Source organism: Mirounga angustirostris, unplaced genomic scaffold (assembly GCF_029215605.1).
Source record: "Mirounga angustirostris isolate CCGP_5_RB_7025 unplaced genomic scaffold, mMirAng1.0.hap1 SCAF_5, whole genome shotgun sequence".
Taxonomy (NCBI): domain Eukaryota; kingdom Metazoa; phylum Chordata; class Mammalia; order Carnivora; family Phocidae; genus Mirounga; species Mirounga angustirostris.
Window position 1 is genome coordinate 5,983,395 of NW_026991713.1, and position 19,824 is coordinate 6,003,218.

Here is a 19,824-nt window from a genome sequence, read left to right on the forward strand (position 1 = left end):
TCTGCCCTTCCTTCCACGGGGGGCCTGGGTCAGCAGACACACTGGGAGGGGACAGCGAGACAGAAGCCTGCCAGAGAGAAGCAGTCCCGTGCTCATCGTTATGGCCGTCATTTGAAGAGCACTCCCCTGGTGCCAGGCTCTGGGCAAAGCATTTGCTGGGCAAACATTTGCACGCACGACCCTCACCACAATCCTGAGGACGGGTGGGACAGGGAGAGCGCAGGCCAGCATGGCCACAGCGGAGAGGCAGGAGGGGCACGGGGATTAGTCTGTGTGGCTAGAGAGGGCCTCCCAGCAGAGGGAGCGTGGGAGCTGAGGGCAGAGGAGGAGCCGAGCGAAGATGCACGCGAGGCTGAGGGCCACCCAGGCCTGCAGCACAGGCTGCCGGGAAGCAGGCGAGGCCGGGCCCACGGCAGGAGCTCGGGCAGGGCAGCCAGCCAGGGTCCAGGCCCGGGAGGCAGGGGACTTGACCAGAGCCCCAGGAGCTGGCCTGTTGAGAGGGGTTGGGTCTAGACACAGCTGCAGGAGAATGGACAGGGCCCTTGGTCTGCTGGGCTTCACGTTTCCCGGGGAAAGAAGGCAGCCAGTGAGCAAGCAAGCACACCCACAGGCCAGGGGAGGCAGCCGCCTTGCGGGCCTCGTGGGCGGAGGTGCTACTCTGGTGCCGTGGAAACCACAGGAAGGTTCCAAGCAGAGGAGCAACCTTACTGCTCTCTCATCAGGGGAAGGCTTCCGCGAGCGAGGACCAGGGAAGGGAGGCCAAGCGGGAGTCGGTGGAGCCTTGAACGGGGAGTGGGGGGCTGGCAGAAGGACAAGAAGGAACGAGACAGATTGAGAGAGCACTTTGGAGGGGCGGCTGGGAGGAAGGAGCCTTCGAGGGCAGCCCCCAAGGGCCACGGGGCAGAGGTGGCATCATTTTCTGATCTGGGGAACCTGGGGACGACGCAGCTGGTGGAGACGGAGTGTTCTGTCTGTACTCACTATCTCAGATGCACGTGAGTCATCCCTGTGCAGACGCTGAACGGTTAGGGTGGTTGGAGTCACAAATCTGGGGCACAAAGCATAAGCTGGGCCAGAGAGATAAACTGGGGATCCCCTGAGAAGAGGTGGGACTTAGGGGTGTAGCAGGAAGGGAGGACTCTGGCTCGAGCAATGGAGTGAGCATGGCAGGAAGGCAGGGGCCTTCGTGATGTCATTCTTTTCTTTTTTCAAAAGATTTTATTTATTTGAGAGAGAGCACACACGAGGAGGGGGAGGGGCAGAGGGAGAAGCAGGTTCCCCACTGAGCAAGGAGCCCGATGCAGGACTCGATCCCGGGACCCCGGGATCACGACCTGAGCGGAAGGCAGACACTTTGAGCCACCCAGGCTCCCCCTTCTTCTATTTTCAATAGCTTATTCTGAAATCATTTAAAACATTCGGAAATATGGCCAGGCAGAACAAGGAACTTCCATGGTTTCTTCATCCAGGCGCCCCCGTGCGCTGCCTCGAGCACGTCCAGCCCACGCGGTCCATCCCAGTTCCCCCACTCTTCCCGCAGCGTCCCTGTCCTGCACGTTCAGTGTCCTGTCTCTCCTTCCTTCAGTGTGGAGCAGTCCCTCGCTCTTTCCCTGCCTCTCCTGTCCTCCTGCTGTAGGATGACCCTCATGGGGCTGCATCCCACGTTTCAGTGACGGTCTCAGCAGGAAACCACGCTGGCCGCCTGCTCTTCAGCGCCCCTGTCAGGAGGCACAGGACGCTGACCCAGGCCACCCCTGGTTCCTCCACCTCCCTTTTCCTTCTGCAATTGAGGAGGATTTGCTGGGGATGTAATTCTGAGTTTATACCAACATCTCCCCATCAGACATCCTCCCCCCCCAGCAGCACTCAGGGACAACTCCCACCAAAGCAGACACATCTCCCATGGTTGCGGGACGGTATCCTCTATTCCTGCCAGCCCTGGTCCGTGTGTATTAGTTAGCATTCTCCTGTCAGGAAGCTTTCCCTTCCCCCTCGCTTACGGATGCCACTGTGCATCCACATGTCCGTGTGGACTGAGACTCCTCTGTTCTTCACTGGGTTGTCATCCAAGCCTAGGATCACTTAGTTCAGTGCTCAGATCATCCCCAGTGTAGCCAGTAAAGTTCCCCTGTCCTTTGGACACACCCCACACCCCCATCACTCACTGAGGATTCTTGGGCACCAAACCTGTACTTTCCCTGCCCCAGCCTTCGCAATCAGTCAGGAACCCCTGGACCCCTAGAGGAGGAAGATATGCAGAAGCCAAAGCTGGGGTCCTCATTGCTACTGGGGTGTCCTTGCTTCCAGGCTCTCTCACTGGACAGACCTAGAAAGTATGGGTGTATATCATACATGGGTGTATATATATATTTCCATAGGTATAGATGGGTACATAGAGGTGTGTGTGTGCGTGTGTGTGTGTTTTGATTGAAAACCATGCATTCACACCAATCCCTCCAATTCAATAGCTCAGGGTTCTTTCTAACCTCCCCTCTTTCCATGTTTCTAAATTTGTTCTCCAGAGAAACATGCGGCTCCCTCTCTCCTCATTTCCTCGGTCAGTCTTCTTACTCATCAGTTTGCTCTATGCAGCCGACCACACCAGCTCTGGACAACCCTCAGCCACCAGGCCTCCCTGCCCCCACCTCTGTCACTCCCCCCCCCCGCCTTCTGCACCACCCCCATGTCCCCAGATGGCCACTCCACCCCACGGGGAAGGAAAGGGGAGGGTAGGAGAGCTGGGTTTGGACAAAATACCTATAGGACGGCCAGGAAACGGTTGGTGCGCAGGCCGAGGGCAGGATGCAGAGCAGAGAGAGAACTAAGGGCTGAGCAGGAATGACCAGCACGGGGCAGGAGACCAGGGTCAGGCCTCCGGGCTCTTCACAGATGGCTGGTGTCTTGTTCCTACCCCCAACTCTCCTTTGAGCCACAGGGACGAGGGATGTGCTCTATCTGGGAGGACGGAGGCTGGGTTTGAGGTACCAGGAGACAGACCACCCGGGCACCACTCCCCACCCCTGCCACCGGCAATCTCTCCACTTTGCCTCTGCAGTGGCCTGCGGGCCTGGCACCTACTTCAGCGGAGAGCCTGGCCAGTGTGTGCCATGCGCGCCGGGGTCCTACCAGGACGGGGACGGCCAACTCAGCTGCACGCCATGCCCCAGCAGCGACGGGCTCGGCCTGGCTGGTGCCCGCAATGTATCCGAATGTGGAGGCGAGTGCAGGTCCCCCCTGGAGGGCGGGGCTGGGGGTTGCGGTGGGGGGAGGGCCCGGGGGCACCTCCTGTCTCTACTGAGGTCCCCAAAGCAAAGGCCCGGTCCCTGGTGATACTCTGTAAAGCTCTCTGCAGTGTGCAGAGTTGGCATGACTTTAGGCTGCTGCGCTCACAGAGGGCACTGGTGCCCCGGAGGATCTGTGTGTCAGCAAGCACTGGGCTGTGCCTAGTGCACCTGCGGACAGCAGCATGCAGTTTGGAAAGGACTTTACAGTTTATAAACACTTGGTCATTTACGGGTAACTCACTGTCTATAACGGAGGTACGTAGTGCTTTACGGTTGACCACCCGTGCTACGTGGCATGGAGCACCGCATCATCACCGAAAGGCTTTATGGAGGGTCCCATATACTCGGCAAGAACTGTTCTCTACATGAAGAACTTTACAGTTTGCCCTATAGATGGTTTGGAAAGCCCTTTTTCAGTTTACCAAGCGCAACTTGGTTTGCAAAGAGCTTTTCCATTCCCTACCTCACTTAACCACACCTGTGATACAGGCTCATACCCCCACCCATCAGCCTCCCTTCTCCGGCCCTCATGGGACCACCCAGGACAATGGGTGGGAAAGGGTGCCTGCGAGGGTGGGTGGGTAGGATCCTCACGGCAGTGGAGACCACCAGCCAGCCTTCTCTGGGGTACAGAAGAGATCAGAGCCCAGCCCTGAGTCCCTGCAGGCTAGCTGGCTGTGCCCTCCAAGAGTGTGGTCTCTGCCCTTGGGCTGGTGACTGAGCAGAGAGCAGCCACTGGTGGGAGCAGAGAATTCAGGGTCTGGGCCGAGAGGGCCCTCAACCCACCCCTCACTCACTGCCAAAGCAGCCTCTGCATCCCAACTTAATGCTGGGTGTGCTGTCCCCTCCCTTTTTCCCAGCCAGGCCCTCAAGGACCTCACAGACTCCCCTCCCTCTGCCCTGGCCCAGCCCTGCAGAGAGACAAGGCCGGTCAGCCTGGACCCCACTTCCTCATGTGGAAGGCACAGTGTGGCCTGCCCCCTGGGGGGACCCGCTTCAACCTCTCCCCTCCACAAGCGAGGTCCACACTTCCCAGCTCAACAGCAAAGCCCCTTGCTCTTCAACCCATAGCCCTTCTTGCTAGTGGGAGAGGTGAAGCCACGCCTGGCCAAGGCCCCCTAGTGCATGAGCCCTTGGCAGCATCTGGACGGGGGGTGGCCTTGTGCAGCCCAGGCCCCTTCCCCCCAAGTCCCCCCTCCCCCCCAGCACCACCCCCAGCCATGGTGCCCTTCCCCAGGGCAGGTGAGGGTTGAGAGCAGGGTCTGGACCAAGGCGCCCCGCCCCCCTCCACCAGCCTGAGCCATGACCTCTGACTTCCAGGCCAGTGTTCCCCAGGCTTCTTCTCCCCGGATGGCTTCAGGCCCTGCCAGGCCTGCCCAGTGGGCACATACCAGCCTGAGCCTGGGCGCACAGGGTGCTTCCCCTGCGGAGGGGGGCTGCTCACCAAGCAGGAGGGCACAGTCTCCTTCCAAGACTGCGAGGCCAAAGGTGAGTCTGCAGGGCTGTGCAGGGACGTTTTCCCTCAACACCTCTCATTTCCTGTGTGGCAGATCTCCAAGGGCAGAGGGGCACCCCGGAGCTGCCGACAGTGGACATGGTGACCAGCACCGTGCCACACGCCAGGACAGGGACAGCGGGGTTCCACACAAGCCCACCCGAGGGTCTTAGATGGGAGAGCCAGGCAGGCACAGTGGTTACAGATGGGAGCTTTGAGCCTGACTCACAGGAAAGTTTTGGGGGGATGGGGGGGTGAAGACATGCAGGGGTGGCAGGGGCAGTGGGGCGAGGTCAGACGTCTCACCTTACCTGGAGACCCTCCCTTCAGGGCCGTGGGGGTCCTGCTATCTAGCCGCACCTTCCCCTCCATGGTCACCGAATCCCCCCTGAGAAGCCTGCCTCCTGCCCTGCCAAGGGCCTCTTCCCACCTGCTGACCCTGATATTCTTGGGAACAGACAGAATCCTCCCTTCTAGAAGAGAAAACTCCATCTGCCCTCCAGTTCCTGCCAGGATTTCTCCTCCTTACTATGAAACTTGTAGAAAGAGTGTCTGGACTCCCCTTCCTCTCCCCTCACCCTCTCCCAAACCCCACTGGTCAGACTCTCACCCCACGGCCGCCCATCATTGCTCCCATCAGAGCCAAATCAGTTCCCAGCTGGCATCTCCCACAGCCCCGTGTCCCCAGGCCCCACTCAGTCTCACCCACCCACCCCTCACCTGGTAGTGCTGGGGTCCCCGGCCTGGGCACTCACTCTGGAACCTGGAAAGAAAGAGCATCCAGTGACCCCACTTTCTGTCCCCAACCCCGCCTCTGTCCTGAACAAGATGCTACACCCTCCTGCCAGGGGACAGCACCGGTCATATCTAGCAACCCACCTGTCACTCCACGTGGCCAGAGCCCCTCATCTTTGCCACAAAGTGCCCCCCGCCCCGGCTCACACCAGCTCTGTCCTGCCAGGTGTCCAAGGAGACCTTGGAGTGCCCCCGAGTGCTCTCTCTCTGACCTCACATCCAGTCTGTCCACAGCCCCAGCCAGCAGCTCTGAGCGATGAGCTCTCAGCGCCCCACTCCTGCCCCCCGAGCCAGGCCACTGCTACCTGTCCCCCCACCCGCCCCCTCCCCAGAGCATGAGACAGGACCATGCAGTGGCTCCAGATGCCCTCCTCCCTCAGCGCAAAGCCTAGCATGACCCCCTGGCCCCAGGAGCCCATTCCCGTGGCCTGTGGCCTCCCCTCTGGCCACACCCGGCATGCGCAGCCCACGCCGGGCCAGCTCGGCCACTCCCTCCGCCCAGATGGCTTCCCAGCCAGCTCCACACTGCTCAAGCCTCCACCCAAGATCCCTGCGCCCCTTGAGCAGCCCATGCCTGGCCTTACAACATCTCATGCCCCATTTATTGCCCCCGAACACACACACCTCAGGGCGGGCCTTGGTCTGCGGAGCTCACTGCCCAGCTCCCGGCGGCCCACCACGCTCCGCACCTCTGTGGACGAGGCCAGGACTGGGTGCGGGTGATGGGAGGCCACTGGGTGGTAAAGAAGGGCCTTGACCTTGGCACCAAGACAGACCTCGAGGGCAGGGAGGTGCCAGGGAGGATGCCCCCTGCCCTTTCCCACCTGCCCCCCACCCCGGCCCACAGTGCACTGCTCCCCGGGCCACCACTACGATACCAGGACACACCGGTGTATCCGCTGCCCGGTGGGCACCTACCAGCCCGAGTTTGGCCAGAACCACTGCATCACCTGCCCGGGCAACACCAGCACGGACTTCGATGGCTCCACCAACGTCACACACTGCAAAAGTAGGTGCAGCTCTCCCCACGGCCAGGGCGCTGGGCTGCGGGGCGGGGTGAGCCCGCACCCCACGTGGTGTCCGCAGGACCCCGGGGACCCCGCCCGGTCTAGCACATCCGCACGTCTGCTCAGGGTGATGCCCGCACCCCTGTGCTCGGCGGGCCCTGCTCGAGGCGCCGGGTCTGTGGAGGGCAAAGCCAGGCCGCGCCGGGGGGCCTGCGGGGCAGCGGCTGAGGGCCCGGCCGTGCTGCTCGGAAGGCACGCGTGGCTGGGCTGCCAAGTGGACGCAAACCAGCCCAGGGGACAGGAAGCAAGCGCCAGGTGTGGACGGGTGTGGCGGCGCCAGAGGAAGACCAGAGGCGGCCTCCTGTCTGTGAGAAGCTCAGTTTAGCCAAAAGAAATGTGGGCAGCATAAGACGATTTGGGAAATAGATAGCCCAGGCCATCACTTAGCAAGTCATTTGGGCATAACAGACTTTGGATATTTTTAATTCATTTTTCGGAGTCCTCTGGGACAGATTTTCTGGTATTGTACCCTTCCCCAAATCAATTTCTAGCCAGTTACCCCTTTCCTGGGCTGCTGGTCATGTCTAGGACAGCCCAAAGGGCCAGGAAGAGGACTTAATCCTAGAGGTGGGAGCTGCCCATTTCCCCGGGGCGTCCCCTGGGGCTCGTGGCCTCTGGGGACAGAAGAGCAGGCACAGTGGTGGGGCTCCACAGAGACAGGGTTTTAAACGTCCTCGTGAATAAAAGTGGAGAAAGCAAATAGGAGGGAAGCTTCTGGAAGGTAAGGTAAACATGAAATGTTTCCCAGAAATTTTGATGTGAAGTGTTTTATAAATGAAACGGTATAAGAAAATTCTGTATATTTAGTATTTCTGTTCAGTTCTCTTTGCAGACCTAAGGTGTAAGGGTGAGGCTAGGAGCATTTAGCTCATAAAGATGTCGCATTTGGCCTCTTGAGGATTACGCAGCTTAGCTACAAAAGGAAAGAAAGGGAAGCATGTCTCTTTTTCCTCACTGTGCTGCCTGCTTGTCCCCCAGCCTTCCTGCTCGGTGGGGAGGGCGACCACACCGGGCACCTGGCGGACACTGAGCGTGGAGTGCGTGGAGGGAAAGAGGGGGTGGGGGTTCACTGGGCTTTTATGTGGGCCACCTGCAGGAGCAGGGCTGGCAGGGGAGCTGACACCGGGTGGGCCTGCCCCAGGGCGCCCCCCCCCCCCCAGGAAGACCACCCTGGGAGAAGAGCGGCCCAGGGCCGAGCTGGCTGGGGGGGACCCTGGGTGGAGGTGGGCCGCGGGGCCGTCGAGGGCCTGCCCTCCACGTCCCCCGTGCAGCCGGCCTGAACAGGCCCGTGGGGCCCCGGTGCCCACAGACCAGCACTGCGGCGGCGAGCTCGGCGACTACACAGGCTACATCGAGTCCCCCAACTACCCCGGCGACTATCCGGCCAACGCCGAGTGCGTGTGGCACATCTCACCGCCCCCCAAGCGCAGGATCCTCATTGTGGTCCCCGAGATCTTCCTGCCCGTTGAGGATGAGTGCGGCGACGTCCTGGTCATGAGGAAGAGCGGTATGCACAGGTCGAGGCGGGGCAGCAGAGGGGCCGCCCAGGGTCACCCGTGGGGCGGGTTCGCAGCCCACCTCTGTCTGACCCAAAGGGCTCCGTGCCAGGGTGTGGCGAGTGGGGGGTGCACCCTGAGCGTGGGAGCCAGGGCCGGTCCGGTCTGGTCTCCACGCTGACCACAAGCTAGTCTCATCCCAGGGGTCCTGCCTGTCCTGCCATGCCACCGAGGGTGAGGCCCCAGGAGCGTCCACTGCTCCGCCCACCTCCTGCTACCTCTGAGGCTCGGGGGCACACACACAAGATGCCTCAGGGTCAGACAGCCCATCCCTTCCCCTCTGGGAGTTCCAGCCTCCTGGCCCATCACCCCTGTCAAGGGGCCAAGAGCAGTGGGCCGGCCCTCAGTAGTGGGTGAGGACAAGTGTGTGCCCAGATGGCCACAGCATCGAGAAAGGTGGGGAAGCCCCTGAGCCCCCCAGGAACCAGATTGAGTCCCTAATAGCATGTGCGCAGGCCAGGACCCCTCACGGCTGCTGTCATGTCACAGTGCCCCCAGGGAGCACACCCCAAGTTGGAACGTCAGGGAAGGAGGAGGCAGACGCAGGCAGACACAGAACACTCCTGCCCACTTGGGTCTGGAATGTGTATGAGGAACAGAGACTAAGCAGAGAGATTGAGGGAGTTTCTGTCCACTCTGTTCCCCTGGTTCTTTGTTACCATATGCGAGCGTCGCCCACTCTGTGTCGCTGATAAGCCAGGAAGTCTGAGGCCAGAAAGGGCAGGGAGCCTGCCCAGGATGCCACAGCCGGTCAGAGCCCAGCCCGGGACCATCTTCCCCGCCTCCTCTGTCACCAGCCTCCCTAGTCCCCAACATCCTCCCTTCCACTGTCTGCCCACAGGGTTGAACTCTAGGGGGTCAGCTTCTCCCACCTCCAGGGCATCTCAGGAAGGCTCCCCAGGGAGCAGTGAGGAGGTGGGGCACCCTTTGGACAGCCCCACGCACCCCAGGGTCAGCACGCTCACCCCTGTTCATCTGCTCATAGGGAGAGGGGACTTCCCAAATGGGGCCCCCCACCCCAGGCCTGACTTGTGCTGGGTGGGGCCATGAGCCCTATCCTGGAGGAGCAGTTGGTGCAGAAAGACAGTGACAACCCAACAGAGGGGCAGCGACAAAGGGTTCACCAGGGTAGGGCAGGAACATGGTAGTGCGAGGACGGAGCAGTCGGGGAGGCTTCCTGGAGGAGACACAGAAACCTGCTCTGCAGGATGAGTAGGAACTGGGGTTGAAGGTGGGGACTGGCATTTGGGGCAGAGGGAGCACAGGCAGAGACCAGAGCTGGACTGTTTGGGGGACTGGGCGTGGGAGCTGGGTGGCTGACCAGGTGGGGGAAGCACGCGGCCTGAGGAAGGAGGACGGGGCCAGGTGCAGGGATGTGGGTCAGCCAGCCGCTCAGCCCCCCTGCTCTGTCCCCAGCATCACCCGCATCTATCACCACCTATGAGACCTGCCAGACCTACGAGAGGCCCATCGCCTTCACCTCCCGCTCCCGGAAGCTCTGGATCCAGTTCAAGTCCAACGAAGGCAACAGCGGCAGAGGGTTCCAAGTGCCCTACGTGACCTATGACGGTCAGTGTGGCCGCACTGTGTCTGGCCCTGCAGACCCAGAGGCAACGAGCACGCACGGGGTGGGGGGGGTGCAGACGAGGGAGCCATGAGTGGTGTCTGTGGCCTTCAGCGTGACGTACTGCCCAAGCAGGGTTTTGAGGGTTGACTAGGAGTTCCTAGCGGGCCAAAACTTGAGGTCAACTTGGGTGGAGGATACAGAGGTTTGGAGGCAGAACTGCCTCTGGCCAAGGTCTGAAGTCTGAATGTGGAGCAGGGGAAGGCAGAGGCTGAAGGTGAGGGGGAAGCAGACAGGGTCTGGCACCTTCACCTTCCTTCCTTCCCTGCTGGTGGGTTTCACAGAGGACTACCAGCAGTTGATAGAAGATATCGTTCGCGATGGACGGCTCTACGCCTCGGAGAATCACCAGGAAATTTTAAAAGTGAGTGAGCTTCTTTATGGCAAAGGGTCCATGTGATCCCAGGATGGTGGCCTGTGATGATCCAGGGCATCTGTCCTTGCAGACCAGGAGGGCCGAGACAAGCTCCCTGGTGGAGTCTAGCCCAGGACCTGGTGACTGGTCTTTGGGCTCCTCACCAGCTGCCAGCCTCACTTCCCTCATCTGTGAAACACGGTGGGAGCTTAAAATCAGTAGAATCCGCCCCCATCTTTGGGACTGCCTGCCTCGTCATCTTGCTCGTGGCCTTAAGAAGCAGAGCCACCTTGTCATCGAGGGGCGCTGTGTCTGTCACGCAGCAGGCACTGGCCAGCTCAGGGCCCCAACCCAGGGATTTGCTCGGGCTCTGGGGGTCTGGCCGTGGCTCAGCATCTGGGAAGATAGCACTCCCAGCCTGGGAGCTGAGGTGGGCGGGGCTAGAGCAGGGTTGGGGCCCCTGGCTGTCATGTCCCAGCTGGGTGGCCCTGGGCAAGCCCTCTGAGAAACCAGGCGTGGCTCGCCGAGTGTGGGTCTTCCAGCCCCGGGGCTGGCACAGTCCTCCACACAGTAGGCAGTTTGTAAGCAGAGAGGTTCCCCCCAATGCTGCTGCACCCAGGAGCAGAGCTAGAGGTTCTAGAGCCCGTCTGTGTAGTGGGAACCGGAGGGTCGTGCTGGCCTCTCCATCAGTCCATCCTGCAGACAATGCCGGCTCTCCTCCTCGCCCCAACCCTGCCGCCCTGGCCCTCTGCCCACGGCTCCACCCTGCAGCCAGGAGCATCTTTGCAGAACTAGAAATGTTTCCATCACTTAGGACAAAAATCTTGGCCCTCGAGGCCTGGCCGGGGATGGCCCGCACCTGCCTCTGAAGCTGTTCTGCTTCTCTCCCTCGCCCTCTGCCCCCTCCCGATCATGTGGGCTCTCTCTAAAATATATAAATAAATCTTTTTTTTTTTTTTTGAAGTCAAAGGGCGCCTGGGTGGCACAGTCGGTTAAGCGACTGCCTTCTGCTCAGGTCATGATCCCAGGGTCCTGGGATCGAGCCCCGCATCGGGCTCCCTGCTCAGTGGAGAGTCTGCTTCTCCCTCTCCCTCTGCCTGCCACTCCCCCTGCTTGTGCTCTCTCTCTCTGTCAAATAAATAAGTAAAATCTTAAAAAAATAAAAAATAAAAAAACAGGGCGCCTGGGTGCTCAGTCGGTTAAGCGTATGCCTTCGGCTCAGGTCACGATCCCAGGGTCCTGGGATCGAGCCCCGCATCGGGCTCCGTGCTCCACCGGGAGCCCGCTTCTCCCTCTCCCTCTGCCTGCCGCTCCCCCTGCTTGTGCTCTCTCTCTCTCTGCCAAATAAATAAATAAAATCTTTAAAAAAAAATCAAAAAACAATTCATGGGGAAGAGAGTCTGTGGGGTCCTCCTCCCCCTTCCTTGCAGACACCCCACAGGCCCCTCCAGGGCCCCAGACATTGAGGAGGCCCGCAGCCCCGGCCCCCCACCCGGCCTCACCACCCGCCTCACCATGTCTTGCAGGACAAGAAACTCATCAAGGCCCTCTTCGATGTGTTGGCGCATCCCCAGAACTACTTCAAGTACACAGCCCAGGAGTCCAAGGAGATGTTCCCGCGGTCCTTCATCAAACTGCTGCGCTCCAAAGTGTCCCGATTCCTGCGGCCCTACAAATAATGCCCTGCTCGGGGATGGGGGTGTCCCGACGGGGAGGGGAGAGTGCCTTCCCTCCACAGGAGAGGCTAGAAGGCGGCTCCGCGGGCCTCCACACTCCGCCTTGGGAAGCCACCACGGCGTCTGCCCTTCGGAAACACGGACCGGCCCGTGGGGGTGAGACCACGTCCAGGCCGAGACCCCGGCCCGCCGCACTCCTCGGATGGCCCCACGGGGACAACACCGCGGCTTTTCTCCCTCGCTCCCTCTGCCTGTTCGATTCCAGGACAGCAGCCTCTCCTGAGCGGCACTAGAGGACCCGCCCGGGGCCGGGACACCCTGTGCGCAGCCAGGTCCTGGGCAGAGAGCACATTTGGGGAGGTGGCACGTGGCCTCACCTGACGCCTCGGGGGGTGGGGGCGTGGCTGCCTCTGCCCCCAGGCAAGCTCTGGGAGGCATCATCTGAGACAGGAAGCCCGGCTGCGGGAGGAGGGGTGTGGGAAGGCGTCTGGGAGCTTTGATAAGCCAGTGTCTGCACCTGCAAGGCATCCGCACCCCACCCCCCCTCCGGCCACGGGCCCGGGACGCAGGCGCCACGTGGTGAGGCTCTAAGGATTCTGTGATGGGACAGAAAAGAGCTGGTAGCGGAGGAAACTGTAGATTTGTGCTTTCCTTTGATAGAGCATCTAATTAAGTACTATATATATATATAACTATAAATATAAATATAATATACTTCTATTTGTGGGTACTTTAGGAAAATCCTCTTTAGTAACTATAAATATGAAATGCAACCCCACCTCTTCCCTCACAGGCTGTTGCCAGCATCCCTGAGTGATTAACCACCCCGCCAGGTGCTTGCCACCGGTTTATGTGGGGCCGGGAGCCTGCAGGATGGGGAGAAGGCAGGCTGGTTCTGGACACACTCTGGAATACATATTTTTGGGGAACTAGGCTCCGATGCTTTGCTGGAATGTTGCCCTCAGATACAATATGGTAGAAGGCAGTTTCCCCTTGGGCCCTTTCCTGTGGGTACAGGAGCCCAGCAGTAAACCTTGAAAGGGGCCTGTGCTGACCCTGAGGCCATGACCTTGGGGTCTGTGCCGTGGCCTCATGCCACAGGAAACAAGGCCTTGCCCACGTGAGCACAGGCTGTGCCACCGCGAGAGGCCTCAGAGGGCAGGTGGCCAGCATCCGAGGCCGGGCCCCGAGAGGGCTGTCTTCTTTCTGCCGCGCCACACTGCGCCCCTCGGAGAGTCTGTCTTTAAAGAAGAGAAGTCCAGAGTCTGACCCGGTTGCATGGTGTCCCCCTCAGCCAGGAAGCCTGCCCCGGGATAGAGCCAGAAAAGTTCCCGCGGCGCTGAGGCCTCGACTGCCGGCCGACTGCCAAAGAGACATGCGTAGGAAGCGGTCTGTATCTTTAGGGTTAACAAATGTTCACAATTCCAAGAAACGTGGGAGAATCTTAAAATGAAGCCCAGCCACCCGTCCCAGGTGCCCCTAGGCTGTGTCCTCCTCGTGCCCCCACGGACCCACGCTGAGCGAAGGGCACAGTTTGAGACCCGTCCATGGCACGCTGCGGATGGTGAAGCCTGGGGCCGGGCGAGTGGGGTCTGGGGGTCGATGACAAGGCAGGCCGGGACAGTTTCACAATCCAGAACAGGGCTGGGAGCTCAGAAATCGTTCCCTGCCGCCGCCCACGTCAGCAACGGCAAGTCCCCAGTTTGACAAACGCTCTGCCGCCAGCGCCTTTTCTGCCAACATCCAACTCAGGTCGGGAAGGGGCCTGGTGGGCAGATCAGTGTGAGCCCTGAGCCCTGTCTGGGCCCACACCACCCTCCCCCGCTCACGGGCCGTGAAGGCCAGCCTCGGTCTCCAGCAAGACGCCTGTCTTCCCTCCCAAGCCATTGCGCATCCCCAGAAATTAGACGAGTGTCCTCCAGAACGGCCCCGAACAGCAACCACCCAGGCGAGGGGACAGGGAGGGGCTTTTTAATAATGTTCTCAAAACAGGACCAGAAGGGCTCTAACCTTTCTTGAATGCTTCCTGCTGCCCCTCTGGGTGGTTTCGGGCAGTCGCCACCCACAAACCGCCCTAAAACACGGGCCTTTCCAGTGGGAGCCCACCCATGTCCCGTGGCTCTCCCCACCACTGTGGTCAGACGGGCCCGGTGTTCCCCCAACAGAGCAGGACAGATGTGGGGCCCCTTGCCCTCACAAGTACCAGGAAGCCACCCCAATTTGCCAGCTGCCGGCACATCGCCATCAGCACCCCCCACCACCAGGGGCACTCAGTCCAGGATGGGGTTTGTCCTTCATCTCGATGTCAGCCCTGAGCCCCACCCTGGGGAACTTGAGGGTCCCACTGTTAAAGCCAGCGCTGTCCCCGGTCGTCGGAGCCTGGTGGCCATGGGAGAGCTTCCTGGGCAACAAAGCACATTTGTCCATGTTCCCGTGTTGTGGAAGCTGGTGGCAGGGCTCGAGATGTGGAGGGGCTGAGCCAGAAGGAGCACACCCCCCTCGTGGATGGGACATTGGCCTTGAGCAGCCCCAGCCCAGCCACCGTCGCCCCTCGCCTGGCACGGACCCTCGGCTGCTGGCCAGTCAATAAACTCCAAGGAAGAGAGCTAAGGAAGAGGCTTCTGGAAGCAAAAGCTTGCCCAGTCGGCCGGGACTGAAAGGGGCCAAGGCCTGGAAGTCCTGAGGAGCTTGGCTCTGCTCCTCGTGGGGTGGCCGGGGACGCTCTCGGAGGATGGCAGTGGAAGACCGAGGGGCGCCCCCCCGCACCAGGTGCCCGATGACGGCGGTCAGGTGGGACCCAGGAGTGGCGGACCTGGAAGAAGCCCTCTGCCCCACACCCCCTGGCGTCTCCCGGCTCTCTGCTTCCATGGAAACATGCGGAGGAAAAGAAGAGACTCTGCCTCGGGCCCAGTGGCCAGCTGGGCCCTCAGCGAGTGAGTGCTGGGGTCACCTCATCTGCCTCCGAATTAGGCTATTTTCCCAGCTACGCTCTTGCCTGAGCCAGGGCCTTGCAGCCGTGGTGTTGTGCTGGCCTCTCCCCCCGCCCCGGGCTCTCCACGTAGTCTCAACTCGCCCCAGCAGGTGGCCTGGGCCAGTGGTGGTGACCTCGCTCTGCCCAGCTCTAGCTCCCCAGGGGCAGTCTTTGCCAGTCCCTCCTCACCTCTGTGGCGACAGAATCAAGGGCCGTGGGGCCCAAGGTGGCGGCCTCAGACAGCTTTCCCTTCTGCCGTCCGTTGGTTTGGGACATGCAGATGAAGTAGAACCGTAACCTGGGCCAGAAAGTCACCAGAGACAGATGGCCCCAAGAGGCTGCTTCTGAGAGCCCAAAGACAGAACTTCTTTCCCTCAACCTCTTAAAACCATGTTTCCTACCAGAACATTCATTCCCCGGGGGACACGGCCAAGATCAGCCATTTTCCACGACAATAGGCCCCAGCCTGCTGGAGCTAGAGTGGGGGTCTGAGTGACATTTGGGGGGTTGGATAATTATGCAAAGGTCTCCACCCACCACCCTCAGCAGGAAAATAAGATACTGAGCTAAGGTAGGTCATTTAGCAAACATTTGCTGAGCGCTTACTGTGTGCCAGGCTCCTAGGAAGGAGGAGAGACCACAGCCATGGGGCTGGCAGAATCCCCGGCAAAGTCCCTCTTGGTCTCAGAGATAAAGGAGATTGAGGCTGGCCTGGGGGTGGACAGAGCCCAGTGCTCCTCCGGAGAAGGCACTCCGTCCTTCCAGCGCCTCCCAGCGCCCCGGGTGGGGATGGAGGGCCTCGACAGAGGGCAGAGCCGAGCAGGGGTCGCCAGAGGCATCCCGAAGTCCATCTCCCAAAGGAGGAACTGCCGCCCGCCCGGCCTCACCATGTGGCCGCCCTCCCCCCAAACCCCGGCAGAGAGCGACGCGGAGAAGAGCGCAGCCACCATGCCCAGGACAGCAACCTCCACCCCGCGCAAGACGCCCCTGTCTTCGCCACGGATCCACATGGTGGCCACTCAGCCCTTCTGACCAGGGTGACAGCGCCGACCTCATTCAGGCCAGTGGCAGAAGGACCGGCGTTTGAGAGACACTACCCGTCCACACGGAGAGTCGAAGCAGCCAGCTCCTTTCCTCCCGTGGCTGCCTCTGGAGGCGCTAGTTCTGAGCACCTGCTGTATGCCAGACAGAGGTGTGGCGCGGAGCTGGAGTCAGCCGTGTCCAGCTGGCTTCTTGGAGAGGGCAGCGGGGGGGGCAGGCCAGCCCCAGGCCCAGACGCCGGAAGCGTGGCCACGGGTTCCCTCCCAGCACCCTGCACAGATGGCCCCCAAAGAGTAGGACCCTCTGTTTCTCTGAGGCCCCAGATGGGCCCCTCGAGACTCAAGAGGAAGCAGTGAAAGGCCTGAGTCCCCCAGTCGCCAGGCTCTGGGGGGCAATCCTCAGGGCCCTGCGAGGCAGGTGGGGCCTGATGCTCCTCGGACGCAGAGGGCGAGACTCTAGGAGGCCCAGTGACATGCCCCCAGCGAATAGCTAGTAGTTGGTGGAACGGAGACTCAAACCCAAGTCCATCGAAACCCAGGGTAGGAGATGTCTGTGGGATGGTGACAACTGAATTGCACGGATTGGGAATGCGCTGGGGAGCTCCGAGGCAGGGATGTGGCAGGTAGGGAGGACGGAGGTGGAGGAGTGTGGACGTAGTGACCTCCCCTCCCTCTGGAACAAGCACTAAAGTCAGAGGAAGGCCGGCTTCTGCCTTCTCCCCTGCGTGGACAGGATGGAAGTGTCCGTTCAGACTCGGGCCCGCAGGCCAAGCACGGTCCTGCGCACCCCCAGAGAGATGCTGTGCGCCCCCCGTCGTCCCCTCTCCCAGGCTCCGGCACGCAAACATGAGACAACGCGGGTGTCCCTCGGCAGACCGTGGGCTGAAAAGTAGGGGCACAAAGAGAGCTCACTGGTGCCCAGGACTTTGTTTTCCAGCTCAGAGAACATGTAGATCCCAAGAAAGGTGTTAGTCCACTGAGATCAGAACCTTGAACAGCCTGAGCAGAGCCAGTCTGTACCGCTCTTGAAATGGGATATCTGAACACCGCTGGGAGGCCTGGGGGGGGGAGGGGGCCAGGGGAGGCAGGGAGGGGAGCAGAGCGCTGGGCCCTTGTTCCCCCAGCCTCCGCTTTGGGTTCTGTGAAGGCGCTGTACTGTCCAGGCACTCTGGCAACCCTTCTGTCCACAAGGGTGACAGATATCGGCGCAATCATGTTTTTATTTTGGTTGCCTCGAATATTCAAGGTTTTGTCTTCTCCCTCCTGTTCATACATATGCATGTAATTAAATGTTTGTGGAAATTACTTTAATAATAAACAGGAAACGAACCTAAATGTTGCTCCTTTCTCGCATTCATCGGAGGTCATGATCTGGGGGAGGAAAGGGGGAAGAAAGAACTAGAATCAGAAAAAAAAATATTTTCAAACATTCCTTGGCTATAATTGAGGGCTACAAGTAAAGGAGCTACGGTAAGCTTCTGGAAGGCAAAGCAGTAGGTTTGAGATCCGCATGATCCACATGTGAAAAGCGCCCAAAGGTAGGGGACGGACGTGTTCCTGGATGAGCTACAGGGAGGTAGAACATCTGAGGCTGCAAGTCCACCCCTCCTCATGCCTGGCCGCGGGAAACGAGAGATGCTCCTCTCTGCTGTGGCTTTCACCTTGAAGTCAAGGCCACCATGAGCCCCGGGGGATCTGGATGCACAGTCAGTGCAAGCACATGCCAATTCTCTGGGAATACGACCCATGGCTTTCATCAGATTCTCAAAGAAACCCCAAACGCCAAAAACGCTGATAACCATTCCTCTCCTCAACAATGCTGAGAAGCCTCTGGCATCATGCACTCGACAGGAGAAAAAACGATTTCATAAATGATACTAATATTCCAAGTGAGTGACAGTAAACGGCAGAGTTGTTTGGCTTGTTTGTTTGATTTTTTGGTTTAACCCAATGATTTAAAAGTCTAAGGAAATTTCTGGAATATACCCAAAAGAACAGAAAGCCGGGTCTCGAAAATATATTTGTACACCCATGTTCATAGCATTACTCACAATAGTCAAAAGATGGAAGCAACCCAAGTGTCCGTCAGTGGATGAGTGGATAAACACCATGGTCCCTCCACACCACGAATAGGATTCGGCCCTAAAAAGCAAAGAAGGTCGGACACCAGCTACAATGTGGATAAACCTGGAGGACATGGTGCTGAGTGCGAAATGTCAGGTCAAAACAGCAGGTACTGTGTGATTCCACCTACGCAAGGTCCCTATGATGCTGTTTTTGAGTGTAGGCGAGGTTCAGTGGGGTCCGGAGGCGATGGCCAAGAAAGAATTCTTTTTTTTTCTTTTTCTTTTTTTAAAGATTTTATTTATTTGACAGAGAGAGACACAGCGAGAGAGGGAACACAAGCAGGGGGAGTGGGGGAGGGAGAAGCAGGCTTCCCACCAAGCAGGGAGCCCGATGCAGGTCTCTCGACCCCAGGACCCTGGGATCATGACCTGAGCCGAAGGCAGACGCTTAACAACTGAGCCACCTAGGCGCCCCTTTTTTTTTTTCTCTTTAAAGATTGTATTTATTTATTTGAGAGAGAGAGGGAGAGTGAGCATGAGAGAGAACCAGTGGCAGCAGAGGGAGAGGGAGAAGCAGGCTTCCCGCGGAGCAGGGAGCCCGATGCAGGACTCGATCCCAGGACCCTGGGATCATGACCGGAGCCAAAGGCAGACGCTTAACGGACTGAGATATCCAGGCGCCCAAGAAAGAATTCTTGAGACTTCTTTGGTGCAAAATGGTTTTATTAAAGCACAGGGACAGGTTCTGTGGGCAGAAAGATCTGCTGCCCTCCACCCCCACCACCCCAGGGATTAGTGAGGAGCAAGTGATGAAATACTTTGGGGTTGGGGCAAGGAAAGACAAGGTAAATTTCAAAAGGATTTTCATATGCTAAAGAAGACTCACAGGATACCAGAGGCCTTGCTTATTATCAAACCAAGGTTGTTTTCCCATCTAGCAAGGTATTAACATTAAGACAGTAGGGAGTTTCCTGGAGGAAGGTTATAATCTGCCTCCTCAAGGATTTGTCAATGGGCTACAGATTATAAGGACATTTAATTTTATCTACATTTCCTTCTGCCTTTGTTTCCCAGATCACATAGAAGAGACAGAAAGTAAAGTGGTGGGCATCAGGGGCTGGGGGAGAGGGGGAGAGGGGGAGAGGGGGAGGAGGAGGGAAAAGTGGAAGTTTAGTGGGGACAGTTTCATTCGAGGAAAGATGAAAAAGTTCTGGGGATGGATGGATGGTGGTGAAGGTTGTAAACAATGTGAATGTGAATGCCACTGAACTGCATACTTTTTTAATGATTAAAATAGCAAATGTTGTCTTATGTGTATTTTGCTACAATATTTAAAAGTCTGAGAAGCAAACAATGACATCTGCTGAGCACACAACACACCGGACATTTCTACTGTATTTTCCCCCCAAAGCTCTCATGAGAACAGGCTCAGGGGCACCTGGGTGGCTCAGTCGGTGAAGTGTCTGCCTTGGGCTCAGGTCATGATCCCAGGGTCCTGGGATCGAGTCCCGCATCGGGCTCACTGCTCTGCGGGGAGTCTGCTTCTCCCTCTGCCTGCCGCTCCCCCTGCTTGTGCTCTCTCTCTCTCTCTGTCTGAGGCCTCTTTGGGGCTGGAAAATGAGCTGAGAAGCAGTGCAGTCCAGCTCATAGATAGCAGAGAAAGTGGGGTGAAGTGGACTTACTCCCCAGGTCGCCAAGTCCAAGATGGATTCCAAGCTCCTCGGAGAGCAGAAGGCCCCCATTCCAGCTCCTTCCGGCCTGCTCGGTGGGCTGTGGCACTCCAGAGGAGGGTGGCCAATTAACATTTGAAAAGATGCTCAACCCCATAAATAAAACCAGGAATACAAATGAAGACGACAGAGACACCATTGTGGCGCTAGGTGGGCAAACACGAA

At 59.0% G+C, this 19,824-nt stretch overlaps 1 protein-coding gene across 1 annotated transcript in view; it reads left to right on the forward strand.

Moving 5' to 3' along the window:
• SCUBE1 (signal peptide, CUB domain and EGF like domain containing 1) overlaps nucleotides 1–15,770 on the forward strand; it is a 138,726-nt gene extending 122,956 nt beyond the window's left edge. The window contains exons 16-22 of the mRNA XM_064590505.1: nucleotides 3,056–3,217; nucleotides 4,605–4,772; nucleotides 6,422–6,583; nucleotides 7,951–8,148; nucleotides 9,614–9,766; nucleotides 10,106–10,185; nucleotides 11,703–15,770. Of these exons, the coding sequence (XP_064446575.1) occupies nucleotides 3,056–3,217; nucleotides 4,605–4,772; nucleotides 6,422–6,583; nucleotides 7,951–8,148; nucleotides 9,614–9,766; nucleotides 10,106–10,185; nucleotides 11,703–11,855 (1,076 nt within the window). The 3' untranslated portion in view covers nucleotides 11,856–15,770. The remainder of the gene's footprint in view (nucleotides 1–3,055; nucleotides 3,218–4,604; nucleotides 4,773–6,421; nucleotides 6,584–7,950; nucleotides 8,149–9,613; nucleotides 9,767–10,105; nucleotides 10,186–11,702) is intronic.
• The last annotated feature ends 4,054 nt before the right edge of the window (nucleotides 15,771–19,824 follow it).